General features: G+C 40.9%; 1 protein-coding gene across 4 annotated transcripts in view; it reads left to right on the top strand.

Annotated features, from left to right (window-relative positions):
- LOC117427629 (CUGBP Elav-like family member 4) overlaps window positions 1–27,182 on the top strand; it is a 263,697-nt gene that overhangs the window by 143,639 nt on the left and 92,876 nt on the right. For all 4 annotated transcript variants that reach the window (XM_058994865.1, XM_058994863.1, XM_058994864.1 and 1 more), the window contains exon 3: window positions 24,108–24,156. In XM_058994865.1, coding sequence (XP_058850848.1) covers window positions 24,108–24,156 — 49 coding nt within the window. The remainder of the gene's footprint in view (window positions 1–24,107; window positions 24,157–27,182) is intronic.

Genomic DNA, 27,182 nt, shown 5'->3' with positions numbered 1-27,182 from the left:
CCTGCAACCCCTAAGAGTGTATTTCAGTTTTTCTAATTTTAAATAATATAGAAGATCCTTAATCAGTGTGCATGAGAGGGCGGGGCAGCCTGCCTCCAAGATAGTAAAATCAGTCGTCTTGCCAACAAGGTGGCAAAGGCTAGGGTGTCAGCTTGTAGTTTCGTTAAGAGGCTGTCACTGGGCACAACTCCAAAAAGAGCTGTTATTGGGGAAGGCACACATGGTATTTCCAAAATTGTGGAAAGCGTCTCAAAAATAGAAGACCAAAATGGAACCAATCTGTCACAGGCCCAAAACAGATGTATCAGAGAAGCAGGTTCTTGATTGCACCGGTCACAGATGGGGTCCACGTCCGGGTAAATTTTAGCTAATTTGGTTTTTGACAGATGTAACCGGTGTACAATTTTGAATTGTATTAGCCCATGACGGGCGCAGATTGATGAGGAATGTATTCTCCCCAGGACGAACTCCCACACTTCATCTGGAAGCTCAAGATCCAGATCCTGTTCCCATGTGTTTTTTATTGATGATAGAGACGGGCAATGCAAGGAGAGGATAGTGCTATAAATTTTTGACATGATTCTACTACAGCCGGGATTGCGATTAAATATAGAATCAATATGGGATTCAGGTGGAAGGTGAGGAAAAGTGGATGTCTTATTTCGCGCAAAGTCACGGATTTGAAGGTAGCGGAAAAAATGTTTTTGTGGTAAATTACATTTTTGCCGGAGTTGTTCAAATGAAGCAAAGCTGCCTTCAATGTAAAGGTCCTTAAGACAGCAAATCCCATTGCGATGCCAAATATTAAAGGCCTTATCTACAAGTGAGGGAGGAAATAAGTGATTGGCATTAGTTGGAGTAAATGTTGAGAGTAATGACAGACCAAAGCGCCTTCGGAATTGAATCCAGGTTCGGAGACAGTGAATAACAAGTGGGTTAGTGCTATACTGAGATGAAGAAAATGGGATAGAAGAACACAATCGTGCAGACACTGAGGATGCTTTACACGAGGCTTCTTCTAGATATAACCATTCAGGCTGTTCATGCTGGGGGTGGACCTGTAACCAATACAGCATATTACGGATGTTGGCGGCCCAATAGTAAGATTGGAAGTTCGGAAGACCTAGACCTCCGCCTGGTCTCAGTCTCTGAAGATAGTCTCTCCGAATTCTAGGGCTCTTTCCATTCCAAATAAATGACAAAATAATGCGATCTAAAGAAAGGAAGAAAGCTTTAGAAATGAAGACTGGGATGCACTGAAAAAATTTGGGAAGCACGTTCATTTTGACAGAGTTGACCCGGCCTATCAGCGAGAGGGGTAGCATAGACCAGTGTGACAGGTCAAGCTTAATACGTTCCAACAAAGAAATAAAGTTAGTCTTAAATAGTTTTTTAAAGGATCGATTAACTGAGACACCCAAATAAGTGAAGCTTTCACGGGACAGTTTGAACATAAAGTCGTTAAAAGTCATACTAACTGCCACAGAATTGATTGGAAACAGTTCACTTTTGTGTAAGTTTAATTTGTAGCCTGAAAATTTACCAAACTGTTCTAAAGTTGAGAGGACATGCAGGAGGGAGGATGCTGGGTCAGAGAGATATAATAGAAGGTCATCTGCATATAGGGAGACCTTTTGTTCCCGTCCTGCATGAACTATGCCCGGAATATTACTGTTGCAACGGAGGGAGATGGCGAGGGGTTCAATCACAAGAGCGAACAGAAGGGGAGAGAGCGGGCAACCCTGCCTGGTGCCACGACCAAGCGGAAAGCTTTTTGAGAGAGTACTGTTTGTTCTTACAGAGGCCAGGGGGAGGAATATAGCAATTTAATCCATGAAATAAAATTTGGACCAAAGCCAAATCTGTGGAGTGTAGCAAACAGGTAGTCCCACTCAACACGGTCAAATGCCTTCTCAGCATCGAGAAAGACTAAGACTTCCGGGAGTGGAGAAGGAGAATATGTGTAAATAACATTGAAAAGTCTACGAATGTTAAAAAATGAGTGTCTTCCTTTTATAAACCCTGTCTGATCAGTTGATATTACAGAGGGGAGAACAGTCTCGAGGCGACGGGCAAGAGCCTTGGCAAGGATCTTGACATCCACATTTAGGAGGGAGATAGGACGGTATGAGCCACAGTCCAGAGGGTCCTTGTTCTTTTTTAACAGTAGTGTAAACATGCTTCACGTAGTGTCGGGGGCAAAATTGCACATGACAGGGAGTTTGAGAACATAGAGTTCAGAAGTGGAGACAGTTTGGTGCTAAATCTTTTAAAAAACTCTATGGGGAAACCATCTGGGCCGGGCGATTTGCCACTCTGCAGAGAACTAATTGCTAGAGTTATTTCTTCCAATGTTAGAGGTTCCTCTAAACCAGCCTTGGAAACTGGATCTACCGTGGGAATACTGAGATTTTCAAAGAAGGAATCTATTAGAGGAGGGTCGGCAGGTGACTCTAATGTGTATAGCGAGGAATAGAATGATTTAAACTGGTCATTTATCTCCACCTGAACTACAGTGGGGATTCCTGTTATGGTATTAATTTGCGTAATAAGGTGAGAGGCTGCTGATTGGCGAAGTTGGTGTGCTAGTAGTTTACTGGCTTTATCTCCATATTCATACACTGCATGTCGGGATTTAACCAAAAGCTGTTCAGCCTGCCTCGAAGAGAGAAGATCAAATTCTCTTTGAAGCATTAAGCGCTGTTTATAAAGAGCAGGAGTGGGGGAGCTGGCATATTGCTGGTCTGTTTGTAAAATTTGGTCAGTTAGCTCAGCAATTCTCTTATTGTGGCGTTTATTAGATTGAGCAGAGTAAGATATAATTTGGCCCCTCAGATAGGCTTTCAGTGTTTCCCATAGGGTGGATGGGGAGATGTTTGGGGTGGCATTAGTTTCAAGGAAAAAATCTATTTCCGAGGATATGAACTGAACAAACTCTTGGTCTGAGAGCAACAGGGTGTTAAAGCACCAAGATCGCAGTGAAATTGGCTTATTGGGAAAAAAGAGCTCCAGGACTAGGGGTGCATGATCAGATATCACGATGCTCTGATAAGAGCATGAACAAAAAGAAGGAAGCAGTCTGCTATCTAGAAAAAATAGTCAATACGTGAGTATGACTGATGTACAGGCGAAAAGAATGAATACTGCCTACCAGTAGGGAACAAGAAGCGCCAAACATCTGAAACTTTGTACGTATCAAGGAAGTTACGAATTACTTGAACTGATTTTGAGGGGGGGTTCGCCTTGTAGATGAACGGTCTAGGCTGGGGTTCAGAGTGCAATTAAAGTCGCCCCCGAGAATTAAGTGATGGGAATGCATGTCAAGGAGAGAGGATAGGAAATTCTTAAAAAATTGACTGTCATCGAAGTTGGGCGCATAGACATTAGCCAGGATTAAAGGTGTATCAAAGAGCTTGCCCTTGACTACTACAAAGGGGCCTCTCGGGTCTGCCATCACCTCAGAAACAATTACAGGGATAGATTTATGTATCAAAATTGCTGCACCTCTAGCCTTGGCAGTGAAAGTGGAATGAAAAAGCTGCCCTACCCAACCCCTGCGCATCCGAAAATGATCTGAGGGTCTAAGATGAGACTCCTGGAGAAATGCAATACCCACATTAAGTTTCTGGAGGTGGGACATTACTCTCTTGCGCTTCACAGGATGATTGAGCCCTTTAACATTCCAAATAATGAAATTGATCGGGGAACCATTGGTGTTTAAAGTCTTAGTGGCAGCCATCATTTAGAAGGTAGATAAAAAAAACTGTACACTGTAATTATCAGTGGCGAAATATTAATTAACCTCCCATGTAGAGTCCCATATTCAGGATGCCTCTGCACTACAGCAGCTGGCAAGCATGCTGAAAAGAGAAGAGACAGAGAAGAGGAAAAGAAAACAGAGATAAGTAGAAAGACACAAAGAACAGAATCCTAACCCCCCACCCCCCACTACCACCTAAAACAAGGCAGCTTACCCACATTGCAAGAGTGCTAGGTTAACCTAAGATACACTTAGTCTCCTGTGGACAATCTAACAGGAGACCCCTAGCTGAACTATATCTATGAACAAATGCAATCCTTATAAGTAATGAATCCATAAGAATGTATTGCCATCCCTCCAAACATTAATAAAATAAGTAAATAAATTGCAATGTATGAAACCCACTCAATTTTGCAAGAAAAAACAAACATTTTGCACTGTATGAAACCCACTCAATTTTGCATGCTAAAAAAAATAATAATAATAACTTGCAATGTATGAAATCCACTCAATTTTGCATGTTAAAAAAAAAAATAATAATAACTTGCAATGTATGAAATCCACTCAATTTTGCATGTTAAAAAAAATAATAATAATAACTTGCAATGTATGAAACCCACTCAATTTTGCATGTTAAAAATAAATAAATAAAAAAATAATTTAAAAAAATAAATAAATAATAATAATAATAACTTGCAATGGATGAAACCCACCCAATTTTGCATGTTTTTTAAAAAAAAAAAAACGCACCTATCACATACGTACTATAGAGCAATCATGACTGTGAATGAATGAGCCTCACCATCTATAACACGATTTGCAAACATGTTATTATATGTAAATACGTATTCAGTTTTGACAGATAGGTTAAGGAATATGTGAACAACGCCCAGCAAAGTGGACCAGGCACTGCAAAATAACCCGAGCTGCAAGCACTGTTCTCAAGACCATGCCAGTCTCTCAGCACATGATGCAGCTCTGGCTAAGTAAGCAAGTGCTACTGGGAACTGTAGTCTGTTCCTTCGCCTCAATCTATAGCAATTCACAACATAGTACGTGAATAATATACAAAGATTTTAAGGTGTAGTAATCAGAGGGGAGGGGGGTGGAACAGAAACCCCAGAGAATAAACAACATTAAATAACAACACTTAGCTATTTATTAAGCCTTGGCTGGATCACGTTCGAGAAAAAGTTCTCCGCAGCTTGCGACGTGAGGAATACCTGGTCTGTTCCATTGAAAGATACACGCAGTCGGGCAGGGTAGAGCAGGCCATACCGAACCCCGGCGGCCCTCAGTTGATTTTTCATGGTGTTGTATGAAGCTCTCCGTTTCATGATGTCCACGCTGAAATCTGGAAAGATGTGAACTCTGCTCCCATGAAAGATGAGTTTGTCTTGCTGCCTCGCCAGACGGAGTATCCGCTCCTTTACCTGGAACCTGTGGACTTTTAAAATCATGGCTCTCAGACGCTCATCCGCCCCGGGCTTCGCTCCAGCTACGCGGTGGGCCCTTTCCAAAGAGGGCTGGGATTCCAGTCCCAGCGGGCCAAGGACCTCAAAGAAGAAATTGGACATGAACTCGGTTGGATTGCCCTTTTCCACGCCCTCTGGGATCCCGACGACATGAAGGTTGTCACGTCTTGAACGATTCTCCAGATCATCAATTTTCGCTTGCATTTTCTCATTCATAGCCAGTAGATTTGCATAGTTTGTTTCCATGGCGTTAAGACGGGTGTCTATGTTTGTAACTGCTGCCTCAACCTCGTCTACTCTCTCGCAGTAGGATGACAATGCAGATTGCAATGGAGCAATGTCCGATTTAATTTCAGCTCGCAATATCTCAATCTCCCCTCTGAAAACTAGTCGAATGCTCTCCAATGTTACGGGATTCGCATCACATGGGGAGGCACTATCCCTATCATCAGACTCGATAAGTACGAGGCCTTCTGTGACTGGCTTCTTACTCGGAGGCCTCGGCATCATGCGTAAAAAAAAGAAAGAAAAAACTATGAAAACGATAAAGCAAACAAACAAATATGTCAAAACTATCAAATAAAATGTGAACTGATCTATATTGATTTGGGCTGGAAATTAGTTTTCAGCTAAATATGGAGGATTGCAAGAGATTATTCTATAATAGTAAGGAGCTCCCTTACTATTACAGAACCACAGCAGTTTACATCAGTGTTCAACTCATCTTCCCTGTCAGAGCAGCTTTACAGGGCTCAGGTCTGGATTTCAGAAGCAGGTATCGGGCCTCACTAACAAATAGCCCATTCCCCGAATGACCTGACTTGGAAAGGGCATCACTGAGAAATGTAACTACAATAGAAAAGCAGAAACAAGTATCAGTATCATACATCCCTCACCACGGATGTGACTTCCAAATTAGAGCAGCAGTATGATGAAAAAGTGGATGACCAACAATATATATACAGTATGCACAGAATGGTATAGAATAAGAAATGGCAATGCATAGTTTCATGAATATTGTGGAAGTGTATTTAAGATCCTGTAGTCATTAGGACTGTTGAACAGAAACACACACCCATAGATCCTCACAGTCTAATAGTCTCAATAACTTATAACTAGTGTTAATACCAAGTTTCATAACAATTGCATAAGCAGTTTCTGAGAGATATGGACAAATACGGACACAGGGCCTCCAGTATATCACTGCGACAGCGATTATAAAGCATGTGCTGCAGTACAAGCAGAACTAGAAACACATTGCATATGTAGCACACACTATCATTTTACTAGCCTGCTCTTCACATGACTCATTTGTTTGCAGCCGTTTCTAATTTTGTGGCCTCACCCCGGTTCAGAATCAAGGCTGTACCTGTCTGTGGACTGAAATATGGGCTTTCAACCTCTGGCATATCAATCCCTGGCATTAAATGTACAAACCCATGCTCTGTTGAAAAATGTAAAGGTTTTCTACTGACGAGAGATAAAGGCATATTTCTCATAAAAGAATGAAAAATATTGATTTTACTGAGATTAAAAAATAAAAGAGGGAATTGGATGTAGAAACAACAAATATGACTGGCCTTGCTCTTAACTGAGAAGCAGGCAGCTCATAGATCAGCACACGTCTTCCAGCGAGAATGTTCACTCGTGCTTGTGTAAGCTGCTCATTTGTCAAATTGATCAACCTATTAAATGGACTGGAAGTCAGCATATTGGTTTAAAGGCTGCTTGCTCGAGGCACAAGAGTTAACAGCGTGGCTTCATAGCCGCTGTGAGAAGGGAAATGTGCCTCAGTTCAAAGATAATAAAATACCTTGGTCAGGTATATCACAGTAACTGCATCATCTAAACAAGTGCCTGTGCAATCTCCAGTACTGATAAATACAAAAGGCTGTAACTAATAAAATAATTTCATAAATCCAAGCACTTGTATTTACTACATAGGTTTCAAATATGATACTGATAGAAAAGCTTGGGGTAGTTACTTACCCTGATCCAGAACAGAAATCTAAAGTGTGCTTCCTTGTTAGCAGTATGCAGAATATACTCTTTGGATACCCACCCATTATCAAATTCCATATTGGTGCAATACTAATGGGTCTTCATATAAATCGGTTGCACAAAAAACTAGAGATCTAACAGAAATTTAGTGTGAATGTGAACAAGGCAACGTGTGGCAGAGGAACCATTCCAGTTCCACCAGCCTGATCCAGCTCTGGGTTTACAGGACCCCTGCGTGCTGGAGTTGCACCTTCACAGGCTGTGCTCTAGTGAGAGCCCAGGGAGAATGTGGAGAGCGATCAAGGTCGGGATTAGAAATGATCTTTTATAGGTATAGACATAACAGCACAGCATGTCCAACTGGCTCATCAGCATAAACCTCACTTGAAGGAATTTAACTGCCTTCAAACTGGCATTTCATTTCACGCTTTCACAGATGGACTATGAGCTTTCATACATTCTGACGCCTTTCACATCTTGGTAGATGAGCATCGCAGATTTGTTTAAGAAACAGCTCCAATCAATGTTACCTCCACTGGGTGGTGGTTTCTGTTGATCAGAAGCTGGTGCAGCAGACACATGTTGCATCAAGATTTCGACTCTATCCGCAAGGAATGAAATCCCAGTGACAGGGATAAAGTGGAGGCGTCACACTTTGGGAGGTCACACTATTAGAAAAAACACTTCGACAGTACACTGAGCAATTATGATTCAACCTGTGTCACACCAATCTAACGCCATGGATGCAATCATGCCAAACGTGTGTAACCACACGGGTTGTCTCAAGTCTTACACAAAATAAACCCTCAAGCCTTCTTTGATTCTTTTCTTGTTCTCTTTTTTCTTTCTTTTATTAACCAATATTCAAAAGTAATAACGACAGTCAGGTCTAGGCTAGCTATCTGTTGGAATGGGTTCGGCCTACCGTGGGGAGGGTACGAGTCATGTTTTGACCAGCCGGAGTGTGGCTGTGTTCCTATTCCAGTTTGCAGCGCTTGTTTTTTTGGGCGGCCGTCTCACCAAGAGCCGTGGATTCCGAGATCTCTTCCTAGCGACGCGCAGGTTCCAGAGAGCGAGTCTGTCCCCGTGAAAAGCAACAAAATAGGCCTGCCATGCCCCTCACTCCTCAGTGCGCCAATTAGCAGTCAGAAAGTCCCAGAACAAAGATATAACCTTGTTACACGTGTTATGACACATGACATTAGGGCATTCTGATCTGATATCACATTGCATGCCTCTTTGTGTAATGTGGTGTTTTCATCCCTTAGCTGATATCAGGTTGGGCCTCCACTTGTACTGATCATAGCATGGCACAGATTCCACAAGGTGCTGAAAGTTGTCTCCAGGGATGTTACGCAATGGGTGCTGAGGATGGGGAGGATAAATCCATCATTTAAGTTTATCACACAAGCTCAATTGGATTGAGTACGGGGACTGTGGTGGCCATGGAAGATGCTTCAATTCTTTGTAATTAGTTCAGGCCTTCACCCAGGGTATACCAGAAAAACACGCCCCACTCCTCAACTATGCCAAATCCAGTTGGGTAGACAGGTCCTAATAAAGTAGCCAGGCAGTGCATGTTAGTGACATACCTATTGTTTTTGTGAACCGTGTATTTTTAAGTATTCAAATAAGCATTTATTGACGTCCAAAATGCCCCTATTTGTGTTTAGCAGAAGCATCAAACATGTCGGTTGCAGCACTTTTCCCTGTCCGTTCCCAGTCATAATATGTACGAGCTGAGAGAGAGCAGTATCTTCCAGCCCTGCAGTGTTGAGTTTGAGCTTCTTATTGCCGAGTCTAGAGGACAGACCTGTAGGGGTCACGGTCAGGCTAAATGCAGCCACATCACACAGCTGGGAATAATTACAAACTATGAATAACTTTACAAATGGAAGCTGTTAAGCAACAGTGGTTCGACAGTCTGATATATATATATATATATATTAAAACCTGTTTAACAATTTCACTTTTGATGTACCTCAGAGACCCAAAATGTGCCAATTCACTGGATAATGACCTATAAACCAACGTGCAGCCCGCTCTGAAATGGTCCTTTCCACTGTTGCTAGGCAACGACAAGCATATTAACTGCTGTCTAATGATTCTTGTTCAAATGTTGCCTTGGAGGCCACCAATAGCCTGACGCACCAGCCCTGAGCAGGAAATGCTATTAATCAGGGTGAAGAAGCACTTACTACAGCCTGGACAGAACAACAAGGCCTGAGATACCTCCTGTTACTCACTATTGGTGGAACTGGTCAATGTGGAGCCAAGAGAGGTACTGGTTTGAACTACTGCAGTGTGAGGTAGGGCCAGTCAATTGGCTGTATTAAAGCTTTTTGAGTTCAAATTCCTGTGTGTTTGCCAAACAGCTCCCTTTTCAATGTGTTTTTGATCTTGTTGAGTCATTGGAGTCTTCTGTCAGAAGTGGTGATCCGTCTGGTTTGTGTCCAACCCTTTTCAATAAGCAAAACCCGGTTTAGAAATCTTTAAACACTATCATTTGCTGAATAGTTATTTATCAGTGAATTAGGAGTCATGGTAGTTACTCCGGCCATGTTACAATAAAGTATGGAGGAAAGCCCACTTGAAGACCCCAGAGATGTACCCTACTTAGCTCAATCCAGACGGTTGTCAAGCTGATGCGCTGGGGAGACCGCATTGTGGTTGATCCCTGGAGCCAGCATCGCAGCCGTTGTGTGTGCTGATGCGCCAGGGAGGCAAAATAAGCTGATCCCTGGAGCCAGCATTACACTTCAGCCATTAACACCAGACAGAAGGATATCTACATCATCATATGGAAAGAAACGTAAATTGATGGAGACACATATGGATCACATTAGTTTACTGTAAAGCTACATCTTAGTTGGTGCTTATCTTGGCGAGAGCCGAGTTCAAATCAGCATGAAGTTTTAACATCTACGCTCGTGTAATGGAAATCATACAGGAACGAAGTTTATTGGATTGTTTTTCCAACAGCCATCCAAGATTGCCCCAGTTGTGTCTTGTTTACCTTTTATATTACATACAGGGCTGACCTTTTTCTGTATAAAACCTCGCTCTATACATTTCTGTTTTCTTTTAGACTATATGACTATTATTTGGTTGTGAAATTCACACCATTGCCTTCATTTCTTCAGTGACCCCAGAGTACAAGCTCGTATGATTTATAGACTTACATAAACATGTCTTTTGTAATTACTTTATAGATTCACAGCAACTGATCTCAGCCTCTCAAATATTCCTATTGAGATCAACCCATATTTGTAAACTCTCCTGCAAATAGCTTCCGCACAGATTTGGGGATAAGAATGTGTTTTCTTTTATGAACCATTTAAAGATGTGTTCTCAGCAAACTAACTAGTATTAGAAACAAGAAGTTTTTGAGATTCAAAATTGGTCTTAAGTATGTTTGTTATATTAATATGCACATTTCACCCTATCTCTTATGATATAACCCCCTCAGTCATGGCGTGCATAACTGTGTTTCTTATCTATGTACAGTATCCATATTTCAATACATAGATTATTTTTCAAAGTTTTAGCAGGCAACTTCTCAAACCCCATCAAGTTCACACAAACTATTTTTTTAATTTAAAAAAACAAAATACAAATTGTAACTAAGCCTTGGGTGGGCAAGAGGACTGCAAAGTGAAGCTGAACTGTAAAAGACATGGTCAATTTATTAGAAATGGTTTCATTAATACAGTAAATGCCATTTGAGTTTTGTCAGTTGGTAGTTCACCATGCATGTGACGATAAAATAAGATGTACTGGAATGTTCTGAAATCTGCTGTCATGATTGACTGAGAATAGCTTTGTGATGTAGATTGTTTTAATTCAATTTGCATCATTTTATTTACACATTAAGAAACAAAAGCTCTGTGTATACATGTATTCAGTTACTGCAGTCTGATTGTGAAATTATAACAGCACCTAACAACACAATGCTGGATACTGCCATCTAGTGAGTGCCGAGGGAAGCACATACCTTGGTGTGTCTGGTTGGGTTCAGTGATACACAATAAAAATGTACTCAGTTGTGTACAACAGTCAGGAACTACAGAAGTGTCAGGGAGTGTTATTCATTGTGTGTTAATGCTGTAGTTTTCTATCTGTGCATGTCTGTTTTGTCTATATTTAGCCTGGGACTCAGCTGTGGTTTCCCTGGCAGGCAGGCAGGCAGGCAGGCAGGCGATGCTCGTCGGTGCAGCTCGGCTGGCGTGACTGATCCATGTTGACACTGTGTGCCGGGGGGCTCACCCTCGTCTGCCTCCTTCCATGGAGGCCGGCCCCCGGCTAGACAAATTGCAGACCCTTTCCAACCCGTCTAGGTGCTGCCAGACACTCAGGACTTGGACACAAACAAAACAGATCTGTGCTAAAGGCAGGCCCTGCTGTAAGAAAACAGGGATCTTTCATACACAATCAATAACAGTTGATTGGTCCTGATACGGGAGCACAGGGTCAGTACTGATCTGATCTATCATACACAATCAATAACAGGGGATTGGTCCTGATAGGGGAGCACAGGGTCTGTACTGATCTGATCTATCATACACAATCAATAACAGTGGATTGGTCCTGATAGGGGAGCACAGTGTGTGTATTGATGTGATTTTTCATACACAATCAATAACAGTGGATTGGTCCTGATACGGGAGCACAGGGTCTGTACTGATCTGGTGCTGTGGCACTGCACCGCCTTGCAAGGGTGTATTGGCTCCTACAACTGTATTGTCATTCTTTTATGTTAAACAGGAGCTTCAATTTACATTGTTATTATTACTGTCCCTTTACCGTTTCATGTTGTTTGCTATCAATGACTCTTTTTTTGATGTGTCTGTGTTTATAGTGCTTCGACTTGAGTTCAGAAGCTGCTGTTCAGTTTTTTTCTCGCAGCTGTTAGCAAAACCTGATGATACGTGAGAGTTGATTTATGTTTGAAATAAAATACAACTAAAACCAAAGATTTCATGTTTGGATTGTCTGACTTTATAGCAAGTGTGGTGTTTATGCTTAATTGATACATTGATCTTTCTAAGAATCAGGGTGGAGAGAAGGTATCTCGAGCCACAGACAGCGTTTGAGGTGACGCCCCGTCCGAGTTCAAATTAAAGAACTGTGTTGGGTATTGTAACAGCGTTTGAGGTGACGCCCCGTCCGAGTTCAAATTAAAGAAGAACTGTGTTGGGTATTGTAATAGCGTTAGAGGTGACGCCCCGTCCGAGTTCAAATTAAAGAACTGTGTTGGGTATTGTAATAGCGTTTGAGGTGACGCCCCGTCCGAGTTCAAATTAAAGAAGAGCTGTGTTGGGTATTGTAATAGCGTTTGAGGTGACGCCCCGTCCGAGTTCAAATTAAAGAACTGTGTTGGGTATTGTAACAGCGTTTGAGGTGACGCCCCATCCGAGTTCAAATTAAAGAAGAACTGTGTTGGGTATTGTATGGTTAAACTCCATTAGTTACCAGTAAATCTTGTTGATCAATACAAGACAGCCAACAACTTGGTTTTAGGAAATATAGATATAGATACCCTCAATAATGAAGTACAAACATCTCAACAGCACGTAACGATGGTCAGCAATAATGATAAGAACATAAGAACATAAGAAAGTTTACAAACGAGAGGAGGCCATTCAGCCCATCTTGCTCATTTGGTTGTTAGTAGCTTATTGATCCCAGAATCTCATCAAGCAGCTTCTTGAAGGATCCCAGGGTGTCAGCTTCAACAACATTACTGGGGAGTTGGTTCCAGACCCTCACAATTCTCTGTGTAAAAAAGTGCCTCCTATTTTCTGTTCTGAATGCCCCTTTATCTAATCTCCATTTATGACCCCTGGTCCTTTTTTCTTTTTTCAAGTCAAAGAAGTCCCCCGGGTTGACATTGTCTGTACCTTTTAGGATTTTGAATGTTTGAATCAGATCACCGCGTAGTCTTCTTTGTTCAAGACTGAATAGATTCAATTCTTTTAGCCTGTCTGCATACGACATGCCTTTTAAACCCGGGATAATTCTGGTTGCTCTTCTTTGCACTCTTTCTAGAGCAGCAATATCCTTTTTGTAACGAGGTGACCAGAACTGAACACAGTATTCTAGGTGAGATCTTACTAATGCATTGTAGAGTTTTAACATTACTTCCCTTGATTTAAATTCAACATTCTCACAATATATCCAAGCATCTTGTTAGCCTTTTTTATAGCTTCCCCACATTGTCTAGATGAAGACATTTCTGAGTCAACATAAACTCCTAGGTCTTTTCATAGTTCCCTTCTTCAATTTCAGTATCTCCCATATGATATTTATAATGCACATTTGTACTGCCCGCATGCAATACTTTACACTTTTCTCTATTAAATTTCATTTGCCATGTGTCTGCCCAATTTTGAATGCTGTCTAGATCATTTTGAATGACCTTTGCTGCTTCAACAGTGTCTGCCACTCCTACTATTTTTGTGTCGTCTGCAAATTTAACGAGTTTGCTTACTATATCAGAGTCTAAACCATTAATGTAGATTAGGAATAGCAGAGGACCTAATACTGATCCCTGTGGTACACCACTGGTTACCTCACTCCATTTCGAGGTTTCTCCTCTAATCAGTACTTTCTGTTTTCTACATGTTAACCACTCCCTAATCCATGTGCATGCATTTCCTTGAACCCCTACTGCGTTCAGTTTGAGAATTAATCTTTTATGCAGGACTTTGTCAAAATCTTTCTGGAAATCTAAACAAACCATGTCGTATGCTTTGCAGTTATCCATTTTCAATGTTGCATCCTCAAAAAAGTCAAGTAGGTTAGTTAGACATGATCTCCCTTTCCTAAAACCATGCTGGCTGTCTCCCAGGATATTGTTACCATATAGGTAATTTTCCATTTTGGATCTTATTAAAGTTTCCATAAGTTTACATATAATAGAAGTCAGGCTTATTGGTCTGTAGTTACCTGGTTCGGTTTTGTCTCCCTTTTTGTGGATCGGTATTACGTTTGCTATTTTCCAGTCTGTCGGTACAACCCCTGTGTCAAGAGACTGTTGCATGATCTTGGTTAGCGGTTTGTAAATAACTTCTTTCATTTCTTTGAGTACTATTGGGAGGATCTCATCTGACCCAGGGGATTTGTTTATTTTAAGAGCTCCTAGTCCCTTTAACACTTCTGCCTCTGTTATGCTAAAGTTATTTAAAATTGGATAGGAACAGGTCGACATGTGGGGCATGTTGTCCGTGTCCTCCTTTGTAAAAAAAGGTTTACTGATTCATCAGAATTGAGCTGTATCTTACATTATAGTAGGGCAGCATTATTCACATTGTTGTGTTTGATTCATCAGAATTGAGCTGAATCTTACACTATAGTAGGGCAGCATTATTCACATTCTTCTGTTTGATTCATCAGAATTGAGCTGTATCTTACACTATTGTAGAGCAGCATTATTCACATTGTTCTGTTTGATTCATCAGAATTGAGCTGTATCTTACACTATAGTAGGGCAGCATTATTCACATTGTTTTGTGTTTGCCAGCCCAGGCAGCAGCCCATGCAGCTCACCCCTAACACCAGGCCTGCTGAGTATCGTTTTCTGCTTTACCCAGCTAGCGGAAAGCGGGGGAGCACGTTACACAAGGGACGCTTAATGATACTGCTTAGCAGGGGTGCAAATTTGGAGAATGGCACTAGATAGAACATTACATTCTGGCACCAGTATACATGTTTAAGTATTATTATTATTATTATTATTATTATTATTATTATTATTATTATTATTATTATTATTATTATTATTATTATTCCTTAGCATCCATAGATGATGATAGTTTCTCACTGGGTCTGGACTACTCACATGACCCAACCACTCATCCACAAAACACTAAAAATTAACTGAAGAGCGGGGGTAGGAGGCTTGATCAGGACAGGGTTTGTGTTACACATTCAAAACAGGTTTTCAAAACGCTTGTCATGCGCACAATGCACAGGGTCTTCCTTATACTCTGACATTACAGTGGCTTGGCTGGCTGAACCCAGGTCAAAGCACCCTAAACACAGACCTGCTAACGAAACAAACACACTGTGTTAGTAAAAAGAACCACTCAGAATCATTTTCCAATGTCATGAAGATGGCCAGGAGAAAGTGAAAAGCTACTCTCTGTGTATCACTTGAGCACCTTCATACCAAAGGCAGCTTCACTTCACTGTAGCTACCCGTGTGCTGGCATGTCCATTTAGGCTTTGCAATTAGAAGGCTTCAGGTTTGATGTTAACAGTACAGGCTCATTACAGACCTGCTCTGAAAATAGCCTCAGCCTAAAAGTAGTGGCAACATTGTAGTTTATCTTTACAATAAAGCACTATAAAGAATTATTCGGTAGTTTTGTAACATGCATGAAAAAGCAGTCGTCATTTTGTATAACTAGCTTATGTGTTGAGTTCAAGAGACATTGAGTAAGATTGGACAGCAAACAGTTCAAATCCATGACATCAACTTCAGATTCTGTTTCAGCAAAATGAATTCATCTTTCGTCCAGTCCCACCTCAGCTTAAATCTGTCTTGCAATAAACCGAAGTGAGCAATTTGTGGTCAACCATTTGTGTCCCTCTGGCTGTATGCTTTGTTTCTTGAATATTTGTCAACTGTGGTTTTAATTGCCTGAATGTGCAGAAAACTGTCCGGAAGCCCTTTTTCAAAGGCAATGAGAAATAATTCAGTAGTGGGAAGCGCAGAGCCTTAATAAAAGTGGTTTACAATGATGAAAGAAGTAGTTGTGGTGGATAGGTGTCGAGAGCTGATTTCTCAGGAGACCGTCTATGGGAAACTGCATCTCTTACGCAAGGCTAGCTGAATCTAGTGGACTGTTTATGAGTGCGTAGCTTCCAATGACTTGTTTTTATTTGTTCTTTGTGTTAACAGTTAGAAGCAGTCTCGCTCATAAAAGATAAGAATTCACTACATGAGTCAATGAGTTTTTAAATCACTCTTTTTGACAGCACTATGAACTTGGGTTTTCAATCGTTTCAAAAGATAAATCAATTATTAGCATGGTCTTTATATTCTTAAACTTAGTGTGCCCCGGTTCTCACAGAAGCAGCCAGATTATCAAGAACCACAACTCAGCCTAAAAACAACTGCCTTTTTTAATAAACATAACAAACAATAGAATATATATATTAAAAAAATTTATAAATAAAACCCTGAATGTATGATCACTCAATATTCTATCTCTCGCTGGCTTTGGGGTGGTTGGGGTTCCTCTCAAGTGTTACTGATCCAGTAATAGTTATATATTCTGATCCAGTAATAGTCATATATTCTGATCCAGTAATAGTCATATATTCTGATCCATGCATTATTCTATTCACATTCATGCCATCCTCTTCGCTTCCTTTGTGATTTATAGTTCAAATGTCCAGCACAGTCACCTAACATTAAATATTCCAGCAGGAGAATGGGAAACCTGTGTTATATAGTTCATTTGCATTGCAGACTATTCCCAGCTGTGGTTAGAAATAAGTTATCACTTTGTGAGATTGAGCTTTACTGTTCCTCTGAATGAGTCAGAGCCTCACATGTATACCACCAAGGGAGTGAAGGTAGACAGGGACAAAGTCTCAGAAACATTTGTGTTAATAATGCACGAGCTTGTGGGTACACTGTAGTGTTATAAGCCCCTGTTATTTTCATAGCCCCACGAGTGACCAAATCTAACTTATGGACCTGGGGGCAACAAAAGTCCCCATACACGATCATTTTGTAACGTTTAAAAAACTGGGTATTAATTAAATTGGATATTATTGACAAATGAATTTAGAAATCTCCACACGCGTGCATAACTGCAGATATTGAGAGATGTTTGCTTTTTCATATTCAACACTGCTGATTGGTTTCTTCTTTTCCTTTTTTTTAGCGTTTCTCATTTTTAACTCTTGCATTCATTCAAACCCAACAACAGAACCATCGGAGCCAAACTGCACTCTTTGAATTACATTGCTAAACTGATGCAGAACTTGACCTAAGAAAATAACTGGGAACTTTGCTGTTCAATGTAGGGTTAAACATGCTTTCTTTTCCATATATTGTGCTTGTTGTATTAACAGAATACTCCATGAACATTCACAGAATGCTATGGGTATTTCACTCTCCCCATTCATGTAATAACTACAGTACTCCATGTAATACCGCTGGTTTCACATTGGAGTAAGTATGTGGACATCATTGCACATTTGAACTCAGATCTTCGTAGATGAAGGTGGCATTTCAATTGATATGTATATATGTGACTTCAGCGAAGAGTAACGCACAGTTCCTGTTACCGATAGGCTGTGCTCTGCTGGGGAGGCAGCACAATACACACAGTGCCTGTCACCGATAGGCTGTGCTCTGCTGGGGAGGTAGCAGAATACACACAGTGCCTGTTACCGATGGGCTGTGCTCTGCTGGGGAGGTAGCAGAATACACACAGTGCCTGTTACCGATAGGCTGTGCTCTGCTGGGGAGGTAGCACAATACACACAGTGCCTGTTACCGATAGGCTGTGCTCTGCTGGGGAGGTAGCAGAATACACACAGTGCCTGTACCGATAGGCTATGCTCTGCTGGGGAGGTAGCAGAATACACACAGTGCCTGTACCGATAGGCTGTGCTCTGCTGGGGCGGTAACACAATACACACAGTGTACTTGTTCAAAGGGACCTGGTCCTTTGGTATAGTGATTAAAATGCCTGCACAGGGAGAGGAGGAGTGCCATTGTGTGCCAGCCTCCTTCTCATATTCTATTACCCAGTTCCAAGCGCTGATATAATTGAAATAACAAAATTACTTTTGAACAGAACAGAAAAAAGCTGATAGGCATTTTTACAAATTTAACTTGTTATAATTCACTGTGCATGATTCACGATTATTGACAAACCATTTCTTGGACCTCATCAGATTCCTTTCTCAGGGTGAAATGAACCAGAACAGCTACTCATGCATCCAAATCAAATTGAACCAAAGCTTAAACAAATAGATTTTTTTTTTTTAAATTACAACAAAAATCTTTGAGAAAACTAAGGTTAATTAAGGATTAAAGCTTAAAACAATTCTCAAACCTACCCCTCTGAGGGTCAGGTTTTTATCAAATATTCCATGGAGTAAATTGATAACTTTTTTCCTCTCAGTTTGAAGCAGTCACACTCATAAAAGACTGGATGTACTTCAATGCATTTTTATATATCTCTGCTTATCTGGAGCACAACGGTAGCTACTTTGTTGAATTACAAATATGCCACTCTAAAATCAACGAAGCCTCCGTGCTAGCCTCAATCACTCAGAAATGACATAGGACTATTCCATGATAGCAAATGGTAATCACGTATTTATATTGATAATAAAATTACAGAAAAGGCAAAGAAAGTTCACTATCCACGCATCTCTACAGCTGACCTCATTACGAACATATTATTGGCATTTTTAAATTCTTGGTGACTAAAACATACAGTACTGATGCTAATTAAAAAAAGAATACAATGCTTACCTATCAGTGTGATGGATGTCCCTGCTTGTCACAACACAAATCACTGATGAGGGCAGGGAAATTGGAGAGAGCTTCAGTCGCAAGATATTTTTAATCTCTAACGGTATTTCGTCTTGATCGCTCTTTGCTAGTAATGTACTAGTATTGCGCCAACAATCCATATTTTCACTGGATTAAAAGCTAAAAACTCTTAACTCTCACACCAGACGTAACGGCTTGTCAAACTAGACCGCATGGCAATACTTTGGTTTCTGATTGGCCATACATTCTGTATTTTGAAATTAAGTACTTAAGTTACAATAAACTTTAAATCGGGTCATTGAAACAAATAAATATCGATTTGCAGGCACGAACGCACACAGGAAATAAAATGAGTTCAAGACTAGGCTTTTACTTTTTTTAAATATGTATTTTTTTTATCCCAGACAGACCAACTGTTTATATGACATTTAAAACAGGGCTTATTTAAAAACGTATATATTTAATATGTAAATTAAATAATGTGTGCACTGAACGCTCTGTCACAGCACGTCATTCTGGTGTTAGCGATTAAACGTTGATTATACAACGAGCTTCTTGGGGAATTCATTGCACTCCAGGATCTTCTTTACCTGTGGTCCGACGAAGACACCGGCTTTGACCTTTGCCTCAGACAGCTTAGGGAAGAAGTCTTGAAGGTGCTTGAAGGCTGCCGACTCCTTATCTAGAGATCTGACAAATTGTTTCATAAGGCCCAATTTGATGTGCAGTGGTGGCATCAGCACCTTCTGGGGGTCCACCAGTGGCTCCCACTTGACGTTGTTCCTCCCCACAGAGAACTCTGTCCGCTGTGGCCAGTCCCGCCTGTGGTAGTGCGCCTTGGTGTCCCTGCTGTCCCAAAGGCAAAGATAGCAGGGAAACTTGGTAAAACCGCCTTGGAGACCCATCAGGAATGCCACCATTTTGAAGTCTTCTATGACCTTGATGCCATCTCAGGAAAATGCAGATATGTATCCACTTAGGCAGCTGGAACTAAATTGAACTGGTGGGCTTAAGGCCCCTGTATTTATACTACTATTTATATTACTGGAAAGTTCTAGAAAGTTCTAGAAGTTACTCCAAGTTTACTCAGCACTGAATCTATCTGGAATGTTCTGGAAAATAGGTAAATTTCAAAATATCACTGTCCTGGTCACAAAAGCAAAGTTTGTGAGGAATAATAGCCATTTTCTATACTTTTGAGGCATAAGCAATTAGGAAATAACACTTACTAGGGAGTTTAATTATGAAAACGCAAGTGTAAACAAACAAGTAAAAAAGACTAGCCTGTCGTCAGACATGTCATGGTAATACAAAATGTATTAATATACTGCGTATTGGTATTGATTGCGTCTGGTCTGGGAAGGGGGACTCACGGGCGTGTTAAGAGAATTTCAGCTGGACATTTTTTATTTCAGGGGGGCATTGGCGCAATGGCACGGCCTAGCGTGAACACTGAGTGGATACGTGACATGCACGCTAGAACACTGTCAAACCCTGGGGTACAGTGCGCTAGAACACTGTCAAACCCTGGGTTACAGTGCGCTAGAACACTGTCAAACCATGGGGTACAGTGCGCTAGAACACTGTCAAACCCTGGGTTACAGTGCGCTAGAACACTGTCAAACCCTGGGTTACAGTGCGCTAGAACACTGTCAAACCCTGGGTTACAGGGCGCTAGAACACTGTTAAACCCTGGAGTACAGTGCGCTAGAACACTGTCAAACCCTGGAGTACAGTGCGCTAGAACACTGTTAAACCCTGGTTTCTGATACAGATGGATTAATTTCTTACGAATCTGGAGACGGTCACATGTATAAAAACCTGCAGCTTTGGCTGAACAGGGTTAGTGTGTTCAGCGGTGGAATGAGATGCGAGTCGTGAGGTAAAGACAATAATATAGAAAACAATTGCTACTTGTGTTAGTTTTACACCAGCACGATACTTGTTTGTTCCGTGTCTGTTTTGGCCACCGTGCCAATTAATTATTATTATTTATTTCTTAGCAGACGCCCTTATCCAAGGCGACTTACAATTGTTCTAAGATATCACATTATTATTACATACAATTACCCATTTATACAGTTGCTCCAGTAAAAACCCAATCTAGGTAAAGTACCTTGCTCAAGGGTACAGCAACAGTGTGTCCGTTCAAGTCCAGAGCCCTAACCACTACTCCACACTGATTTATTTTGTTTAGTGTTTTGTTTTCTGTTTAAACCTTTTATTTATTATTAAAACATGCGCACCAGTGCTTCATACCCCATAGCACTGTCTGTGTTCATTCTCTTCCTGGTCTCATGTCACCCACAAGCCATCGGGGTCACTGGCATGTTACCAAGTACCATTGACTCTTTTTTGAGCCAAATGAGGCCTAAATGAAACTCATCCCTAGGTATTAATATTGGACAGAATAGTCTGAGTAGTTCAAATTCGTCATGAAACTCACATGAAAAAGCAGAGTAGTTTAAGAAGATGAGATCAGGACTTTGGCATGGAATGACCCACTATTAATCCTTGGTTTACATAGATTACACAGTTGTCAGGTTCATTTATAAGGAATTTTCCAGAAATCCAAAGACAATGCTTACATTATGTATCATTTTGAATTTAATTTGACACTAATGAGCAGAGTAAATCCAGTAACAAAACAGAAGCAGACTCCACTCTGCATCCTGGAGCAGACATGGGAGTCATGAACACAGAGCCTGTCTGCTCTGTTAGGAATGCACTTATTTGTGAAGACATTAGCTGACATGTTCGTCTACTTATCTCTTACTGGTTTTATCTCACGTTGTGTTTAAAGCAGTACCCCACAATCATGTTATACCAGATTATGGTTCCTGGGTGTAAATTCACTTTATTCCTCCACTCAGTATTCCCCCTATCTGTAAACACATACCAGGACTTTCCAATTTGTTGAATTCAAGCAGCAGGCTTCCTCTGTCAATATACGGTACATGTACCATTCTACTAAGAACACTGTTGTATCCTCTACCAGTACAGAACCATTGATATTCAAGATTGTGTGGTAAAGGTACCTAGAGATGTAATGAGTAAGAATAAAGGGTTAAATGGTTAATACCTCTTATTAGCACAAGCAGTATTATCACTTGTGTATTGTGTATGTTTGATATGCAGATATTTTTACACTATAGATGGAAAGTTGCTGCTGTTTCTCATCACTTCGTGTTGTCTTGTAGTTTAAAAACTCACACTAATCTGTTCTAGTGCTTTGAAATATTAGCATATTCTTAATTATAATCAACAACAAGCCCTGAATAAGCAGAAGATGCTCAGCTTGATAAACAGGTACCCAGTAATAATGCTAATGAGGTAACAAAATGTAAGAAAGCAGTCAGCTCTTCTATATATAGGCCTTACTAATGACCTCGTCCAGACCGGATCATCAGCTCTACTTGTAAGAATGTCAAAAAGAGAAAGCTGTACCTTTATGAGCAAGTGACAGTGACTACCATGACTGCTAGGTGTGACGAGCAGGTGAAAAGCATCATTTCAGTTTACAGTGCTGTACTAACAAAACAACAACAAGAGATAAGCCCTGTAAATATACATGAATCAAACACAACTAGAAACAATACCATTCCCCAGCTCCAATTAGTACATCTTGGCATATACTGTATAACAAATATATTTAGTAAAACTGAGCCTAAAGGGTTAAAGAGAGCGTTATACATAAGAAAACTCCCAATTCTTCTATGTTTTAAAAGTCTCCAGGGGTACAAATGGATTAGGAATACTGAATCACTTGTGTACTGTACTTAAAAGACTATATCTACTATATGGAAAATAGTTGCAAAAGCCTCAGGGTAAATATATTCTGATCTACATGAAAGGAATTTTCTCCCAGCAAACCTCAAACAAGGTCTTACCGTGTGATAGTTCAAGAGTGTTTCTAACACTTGGGGTCCCTGAGTGCCTCATCTGGTGAATGCACGGCCATGTGATGTGCAAGGTGAGCCATAAAGTGAGGGGAGCGCAGGTGTCCTTGCTGTGCGAAGTCACTGATCTTCACTGGTGATTCTACTGTGTGCATTACATTGGCTCTGGCTGTGGAGGAAAACAACGTCAGGGAAAAATGTGAGGGCTGGCCGCTGTGTTCCAGGGGCCAGCAGCTCGCCAACACCCTCCGTCAAGATGTAATAAGATGGGTGGGTACCAGGTAATAAAAAAATAAAATAAAATTATAGAGCAGGGGCAGGATATGTTGGTCATTCCAGTCTAGGTCTTTGGTTAGTGCTGTCCTTTGTTATGTAATTAAGGCCTGTATTTTCCACTTTCCTTTATTAAGTTGTGTTGAAAATGCCTCTTCATAAGTTAAATATCCATATTTAAGTATCAAACAATATGGAAATAATTGTAATGTAAGAGAAAAAGGAAAATATGAAGTCAGCATAATAAGTGAAAAGTGTAATTATAGCACTGTGTTATGAACATTCAGTGCTAAAATAATGAATCAATTGGCAGTGGTAATCTCTACCTTATATGGGGTTGCTGTATTGCAGACTGTAAAGGAAATGACTGCTACCGACTGAATTATTTAGCGACAGTAATCATTGTGAAATTCATTTACTACCAATCCCCTACATGCAAACCTGTCATTTTAAATGTGTTTTCTTATTAGACTAGTAATCATATTACTGGGCTTATATTTGTACCTTTAGTTTGGAATGTACAGCTATACAGAAAGACAAGGTTATAGATCAAAAGTTGCTGCTGTTTCTTATAACCAGATCACTTCAAGTGTTGTAGTTCAGAATTTTCCTAATGGTCACAATCAGACCATGTGACCTAAAGTAAAGATACCAGGATGTATTGATACAGATCCTCAATTAACACAACAAAGCAAGTGAAGAACCAACAGATTCTTAGCACAAGAAATGGGGGACCAGTGATAATGCAAATACAACAAACCAGGAGTGACAAAATGGATTGAAAGAAATCGGTTAAACATTAAGTCAAGATAAACAGAAAGCAATCATAGTAAAAGAAATCTTAACTGTTTGAAATGTTGAGATAATTTATCTTGTGATTTCAACATTTAGATTTTATTTAAAGACCCACCACAGTATGAAATATTTTCAACTGATCTGAACAGTGGGCAATACCACCGCCATATAAATATTAAAACAGGAACAAACCCTTACCTTGAAAGTCTACAATACATTAAGAGTGTTAAGGATTATGTTTTTCACAAAGTACCCTTATTTTATTGATTTCAAGAATAATTTAGATTCACTACCGTTTGGTTTAGCTCAACTGAACGGATACCTGCTGTATCGGACTGGACTCTGGATTATAACCTCTGTCTTTTCTTTGTTCACAGATGAACAGGCCCATCCAGGTGAAACCAGCTGACAGTGAGGGAAGAGGAGGTAATTGTCTTTTTATTTTCTCAATGAAAACTAACCAGGAGGTGAAGGGTTAACTCCAAGGCGTTTCTTTTCTCACTCCATGCAGTGCGCAGTGCGCGGCTTGATTGTGATTTACACGGCAGGGCTAGTATTTGGCAGCTGATTTCCACACCACACAAGTCCCATTTAGATCCTATTTCTGTCACGGCGCCACTTTAATTAATGGTCGTCTAAGAACAGTCTGACCGACAAGGCTTGAGCTTGAGCTAGTCCACATTTTAAAGAGATAAATTGGACACTTGGCTTAAGAGAGAAGGATGGATGGGCCGAGTCATCAATTACTGCATTTACCAGGAGAACAAAAAGAGCCTGCCCTCCATGTACCAGAGCTGCCACGTGAGACACCTGCTGATGTGCATGGGCACGCTGTTAGAGGATCACAAAGAAGGACTGGATGTTAGCATGCCTGGACCAGGAGCCTTTTGCATGGAAACACTGCTTTGTGTAGTTTTTAAAGTAACATATGTATTTTCATTTTAAAACACAATCTCTGGTACTACCTTAAAAATCTGTTTGCAAGTCATGCTTTTAGACTGTTGCAATTCCTGGGCCATTTCACCTGGAGGGTGAAATTTGTTCCCACCTCTTCACTGGCTTCGTTCCTTTCAATACAACCACTCAGCTGCTTCCCCTATTGACTGACATGCTTTCAGCCATTAACATGCTTTGACCCAGATGACATTGCTGAGTGAAGTAAAGTAGTAACAGACTTCCTGGACGGCGAGGCAAGCAGACTTGTGTTTGCTTACACAAACTCAGTGTAGCACCAGATGTCTTTTAAAATGAAAATTTGTCTTTGCTATAGCATGTGTTTCTTTTAAAACTGCACATCTGAGACCGATGTAGCAACTGGAAGTGTAAAATGGGTCAGATTTATGGAATTATTATGTAAGCTACAATGAAGTATTGTTACTATAAGGTCATTATTTTAGCACACTCACAATACTGGGGTTGAATGCGCTGCTGTGCGTTTTAATAATAAATAAAGGTTTGAACAAAAACAGAACACTTTTATAAAACAAAACGGCACGTTGGCCAAAACAGGCTGTGAATTAACAAGTGTCGTGCTGGGTTTAAAGCAGCAGGAGTAGCAACTGGTATTGTATTTCTCTAGTTCTCTTTACCGTAGGTTCCGCCTCTGAACAACCCAACCTCGTTCAGCCAACGTTGCAGGGTTTTATACATGAGACCGTCTCCAGTTAGCAATACATTATTCAATCTGGAGATGGATACATTCTACACGAGTTTAGCATGGATGGGGAATTTTAACCCCATCCATGCTGTAAAATAAAACAAGGTGTTTTTAAACACCAAACCATACATTTTAAATAATAGTAACACAAAACACACACAGGGGCAGGGTGTACCCCGTCACACCATGTCGGTAAGGTACCCATCCACACATTAACATGCAGCTGTTGCTAATTACATTACATTGTGAATTGAAGTATTATTTCAAAAGGATGCAAAGAAGGTTTTGAATACCTGCATGCTACAAGCACTATAAAATTGATCAAATATGAATTAATTACCTTATGCTTGCAGTATAATGACCCTATAATTACACTGTAGTCTCAAAATAATTACCTTGAAATAAGTAACTGAAAGCAACACCGAAATTGCATAATAGACAGTTTTCCATCCCTCAGCTCTAACCACTAAGCTACACTATCTCACAGTCAACAGCACCACCTGCCATGGCAACCTGCTCCTCATACTTTGGCTCCAACCACTAGAGTTTAGGTGTTCCACTCTAAATACAAGATTCCATTTTACCGGGCTAAGCTGCATGGCTCCTTCAGAGTCCCTCAGCTCTAAGCACATGGTCCCACTTCCTTATAGTATTTCAGCTCCAGCAGCTAGACCACACTGCCTCCCAGTCCCTCAGTCCTAACCACTAGACCACACAACCTCCCTGCCCCTCAGTCCTAACCTCTAGACCACACAACCTCCCTGCCCCTCAGTCCTAACCTCTAGACCACACAACCTCTCTGCCCCTCAGTCCTAACTTCTAGACCACACAACCTCCCTGCCCCTCAGTCCTAACATGCAAGTTAGTTGGGAATCCAGTTCTGCATGGAGGATTTTAGCAACAAAGTTTTCAAATCAGGCAGAGAAGCTGAGCGAGTCCATAACAAAGCCAAGCTGTTTTTCCCCTGCAGTCCCTGCTGGGATTTCTTCCCCCTGACCTTGTCTGCTTCTCTCTCAGTAAGGAAAAGATCAAGCCTGATAATCCCTGATTGGAGATGGCCGTTATCTAAACACAATCTGTTTGTTTTCTCTGTCGCGCTCCTCCCGCCGGAGTTCAGTAAATCCGTCTGCAGCGAAATATGGAACACATCCAATTACTGGTGAGATAAAGAGAGACGGCAGCCAGGTCACAAAGCCCATTCTCTTTCATTAGCTGTGATAACAATGAGTTTTCCTTTCCATCAACGCTGGCGTTTCTGCAGGGGCTTTGCTTTTTAACCTTTAGAAGGGGATTTTTCTCTCTCTCTCTTAATATTGCCAATGTTTGAAATGAGTGCTTGTGAATGGTGAGGGATTGACAGCACCCAGAGAAGCAATTCTCCAGAACTAACCAGAGGGCAGTGAAAGACACAGAGACGAGTTTAGCTCCCGTGGATAGAAAGGGGCTGACAGCAACAGAGATGGAGCCCTCTGTTCATCTACCCATAGGGCAGGAACAGCAGAGAGATACATGTGTGGCCTGTATTAGACGAGGAAGCAGGAGATAGAGACTGAATCCCTGTCTGTCTGTTCGTCCATAGGGTACATGAATCAAGTGCCTTTAGTAGTAGAGCATTTTATTGCTACAGATCCATAACAGAGTTTCAGAGGCTGTGCCCACTATTTCATGGCCACTTCCTTGTAGGAAATTCTAGCAGTGACCAGCACTGGTCTATACCCTGATCAGAGCAGGTAGTTTGCTGGTGTTCAACTGGTCGTGCTGGCTCAGGAAACCTACATTTTTTGACAATCATGTA

This window comes from Acipenser ruthenus, chromosome 21, assembly GCF_902713425.1.
Source record: "Acipenser ruthenus chromosome 21, fAciRut3.2 maternal haplotype, whole genome shotgun sequence".
NCBI classification, from domain to species: Eukaryota; Metazoa; Chordata; class Actinopteri; order Acipenseriformes; family Acipenseridae; genus Acipenser; species Acipenser ruthenus.
Note: the sequence above shows the minus strand (reverse complement) of the source record. Positions and strands in the feature narration are given on the sequence as shown.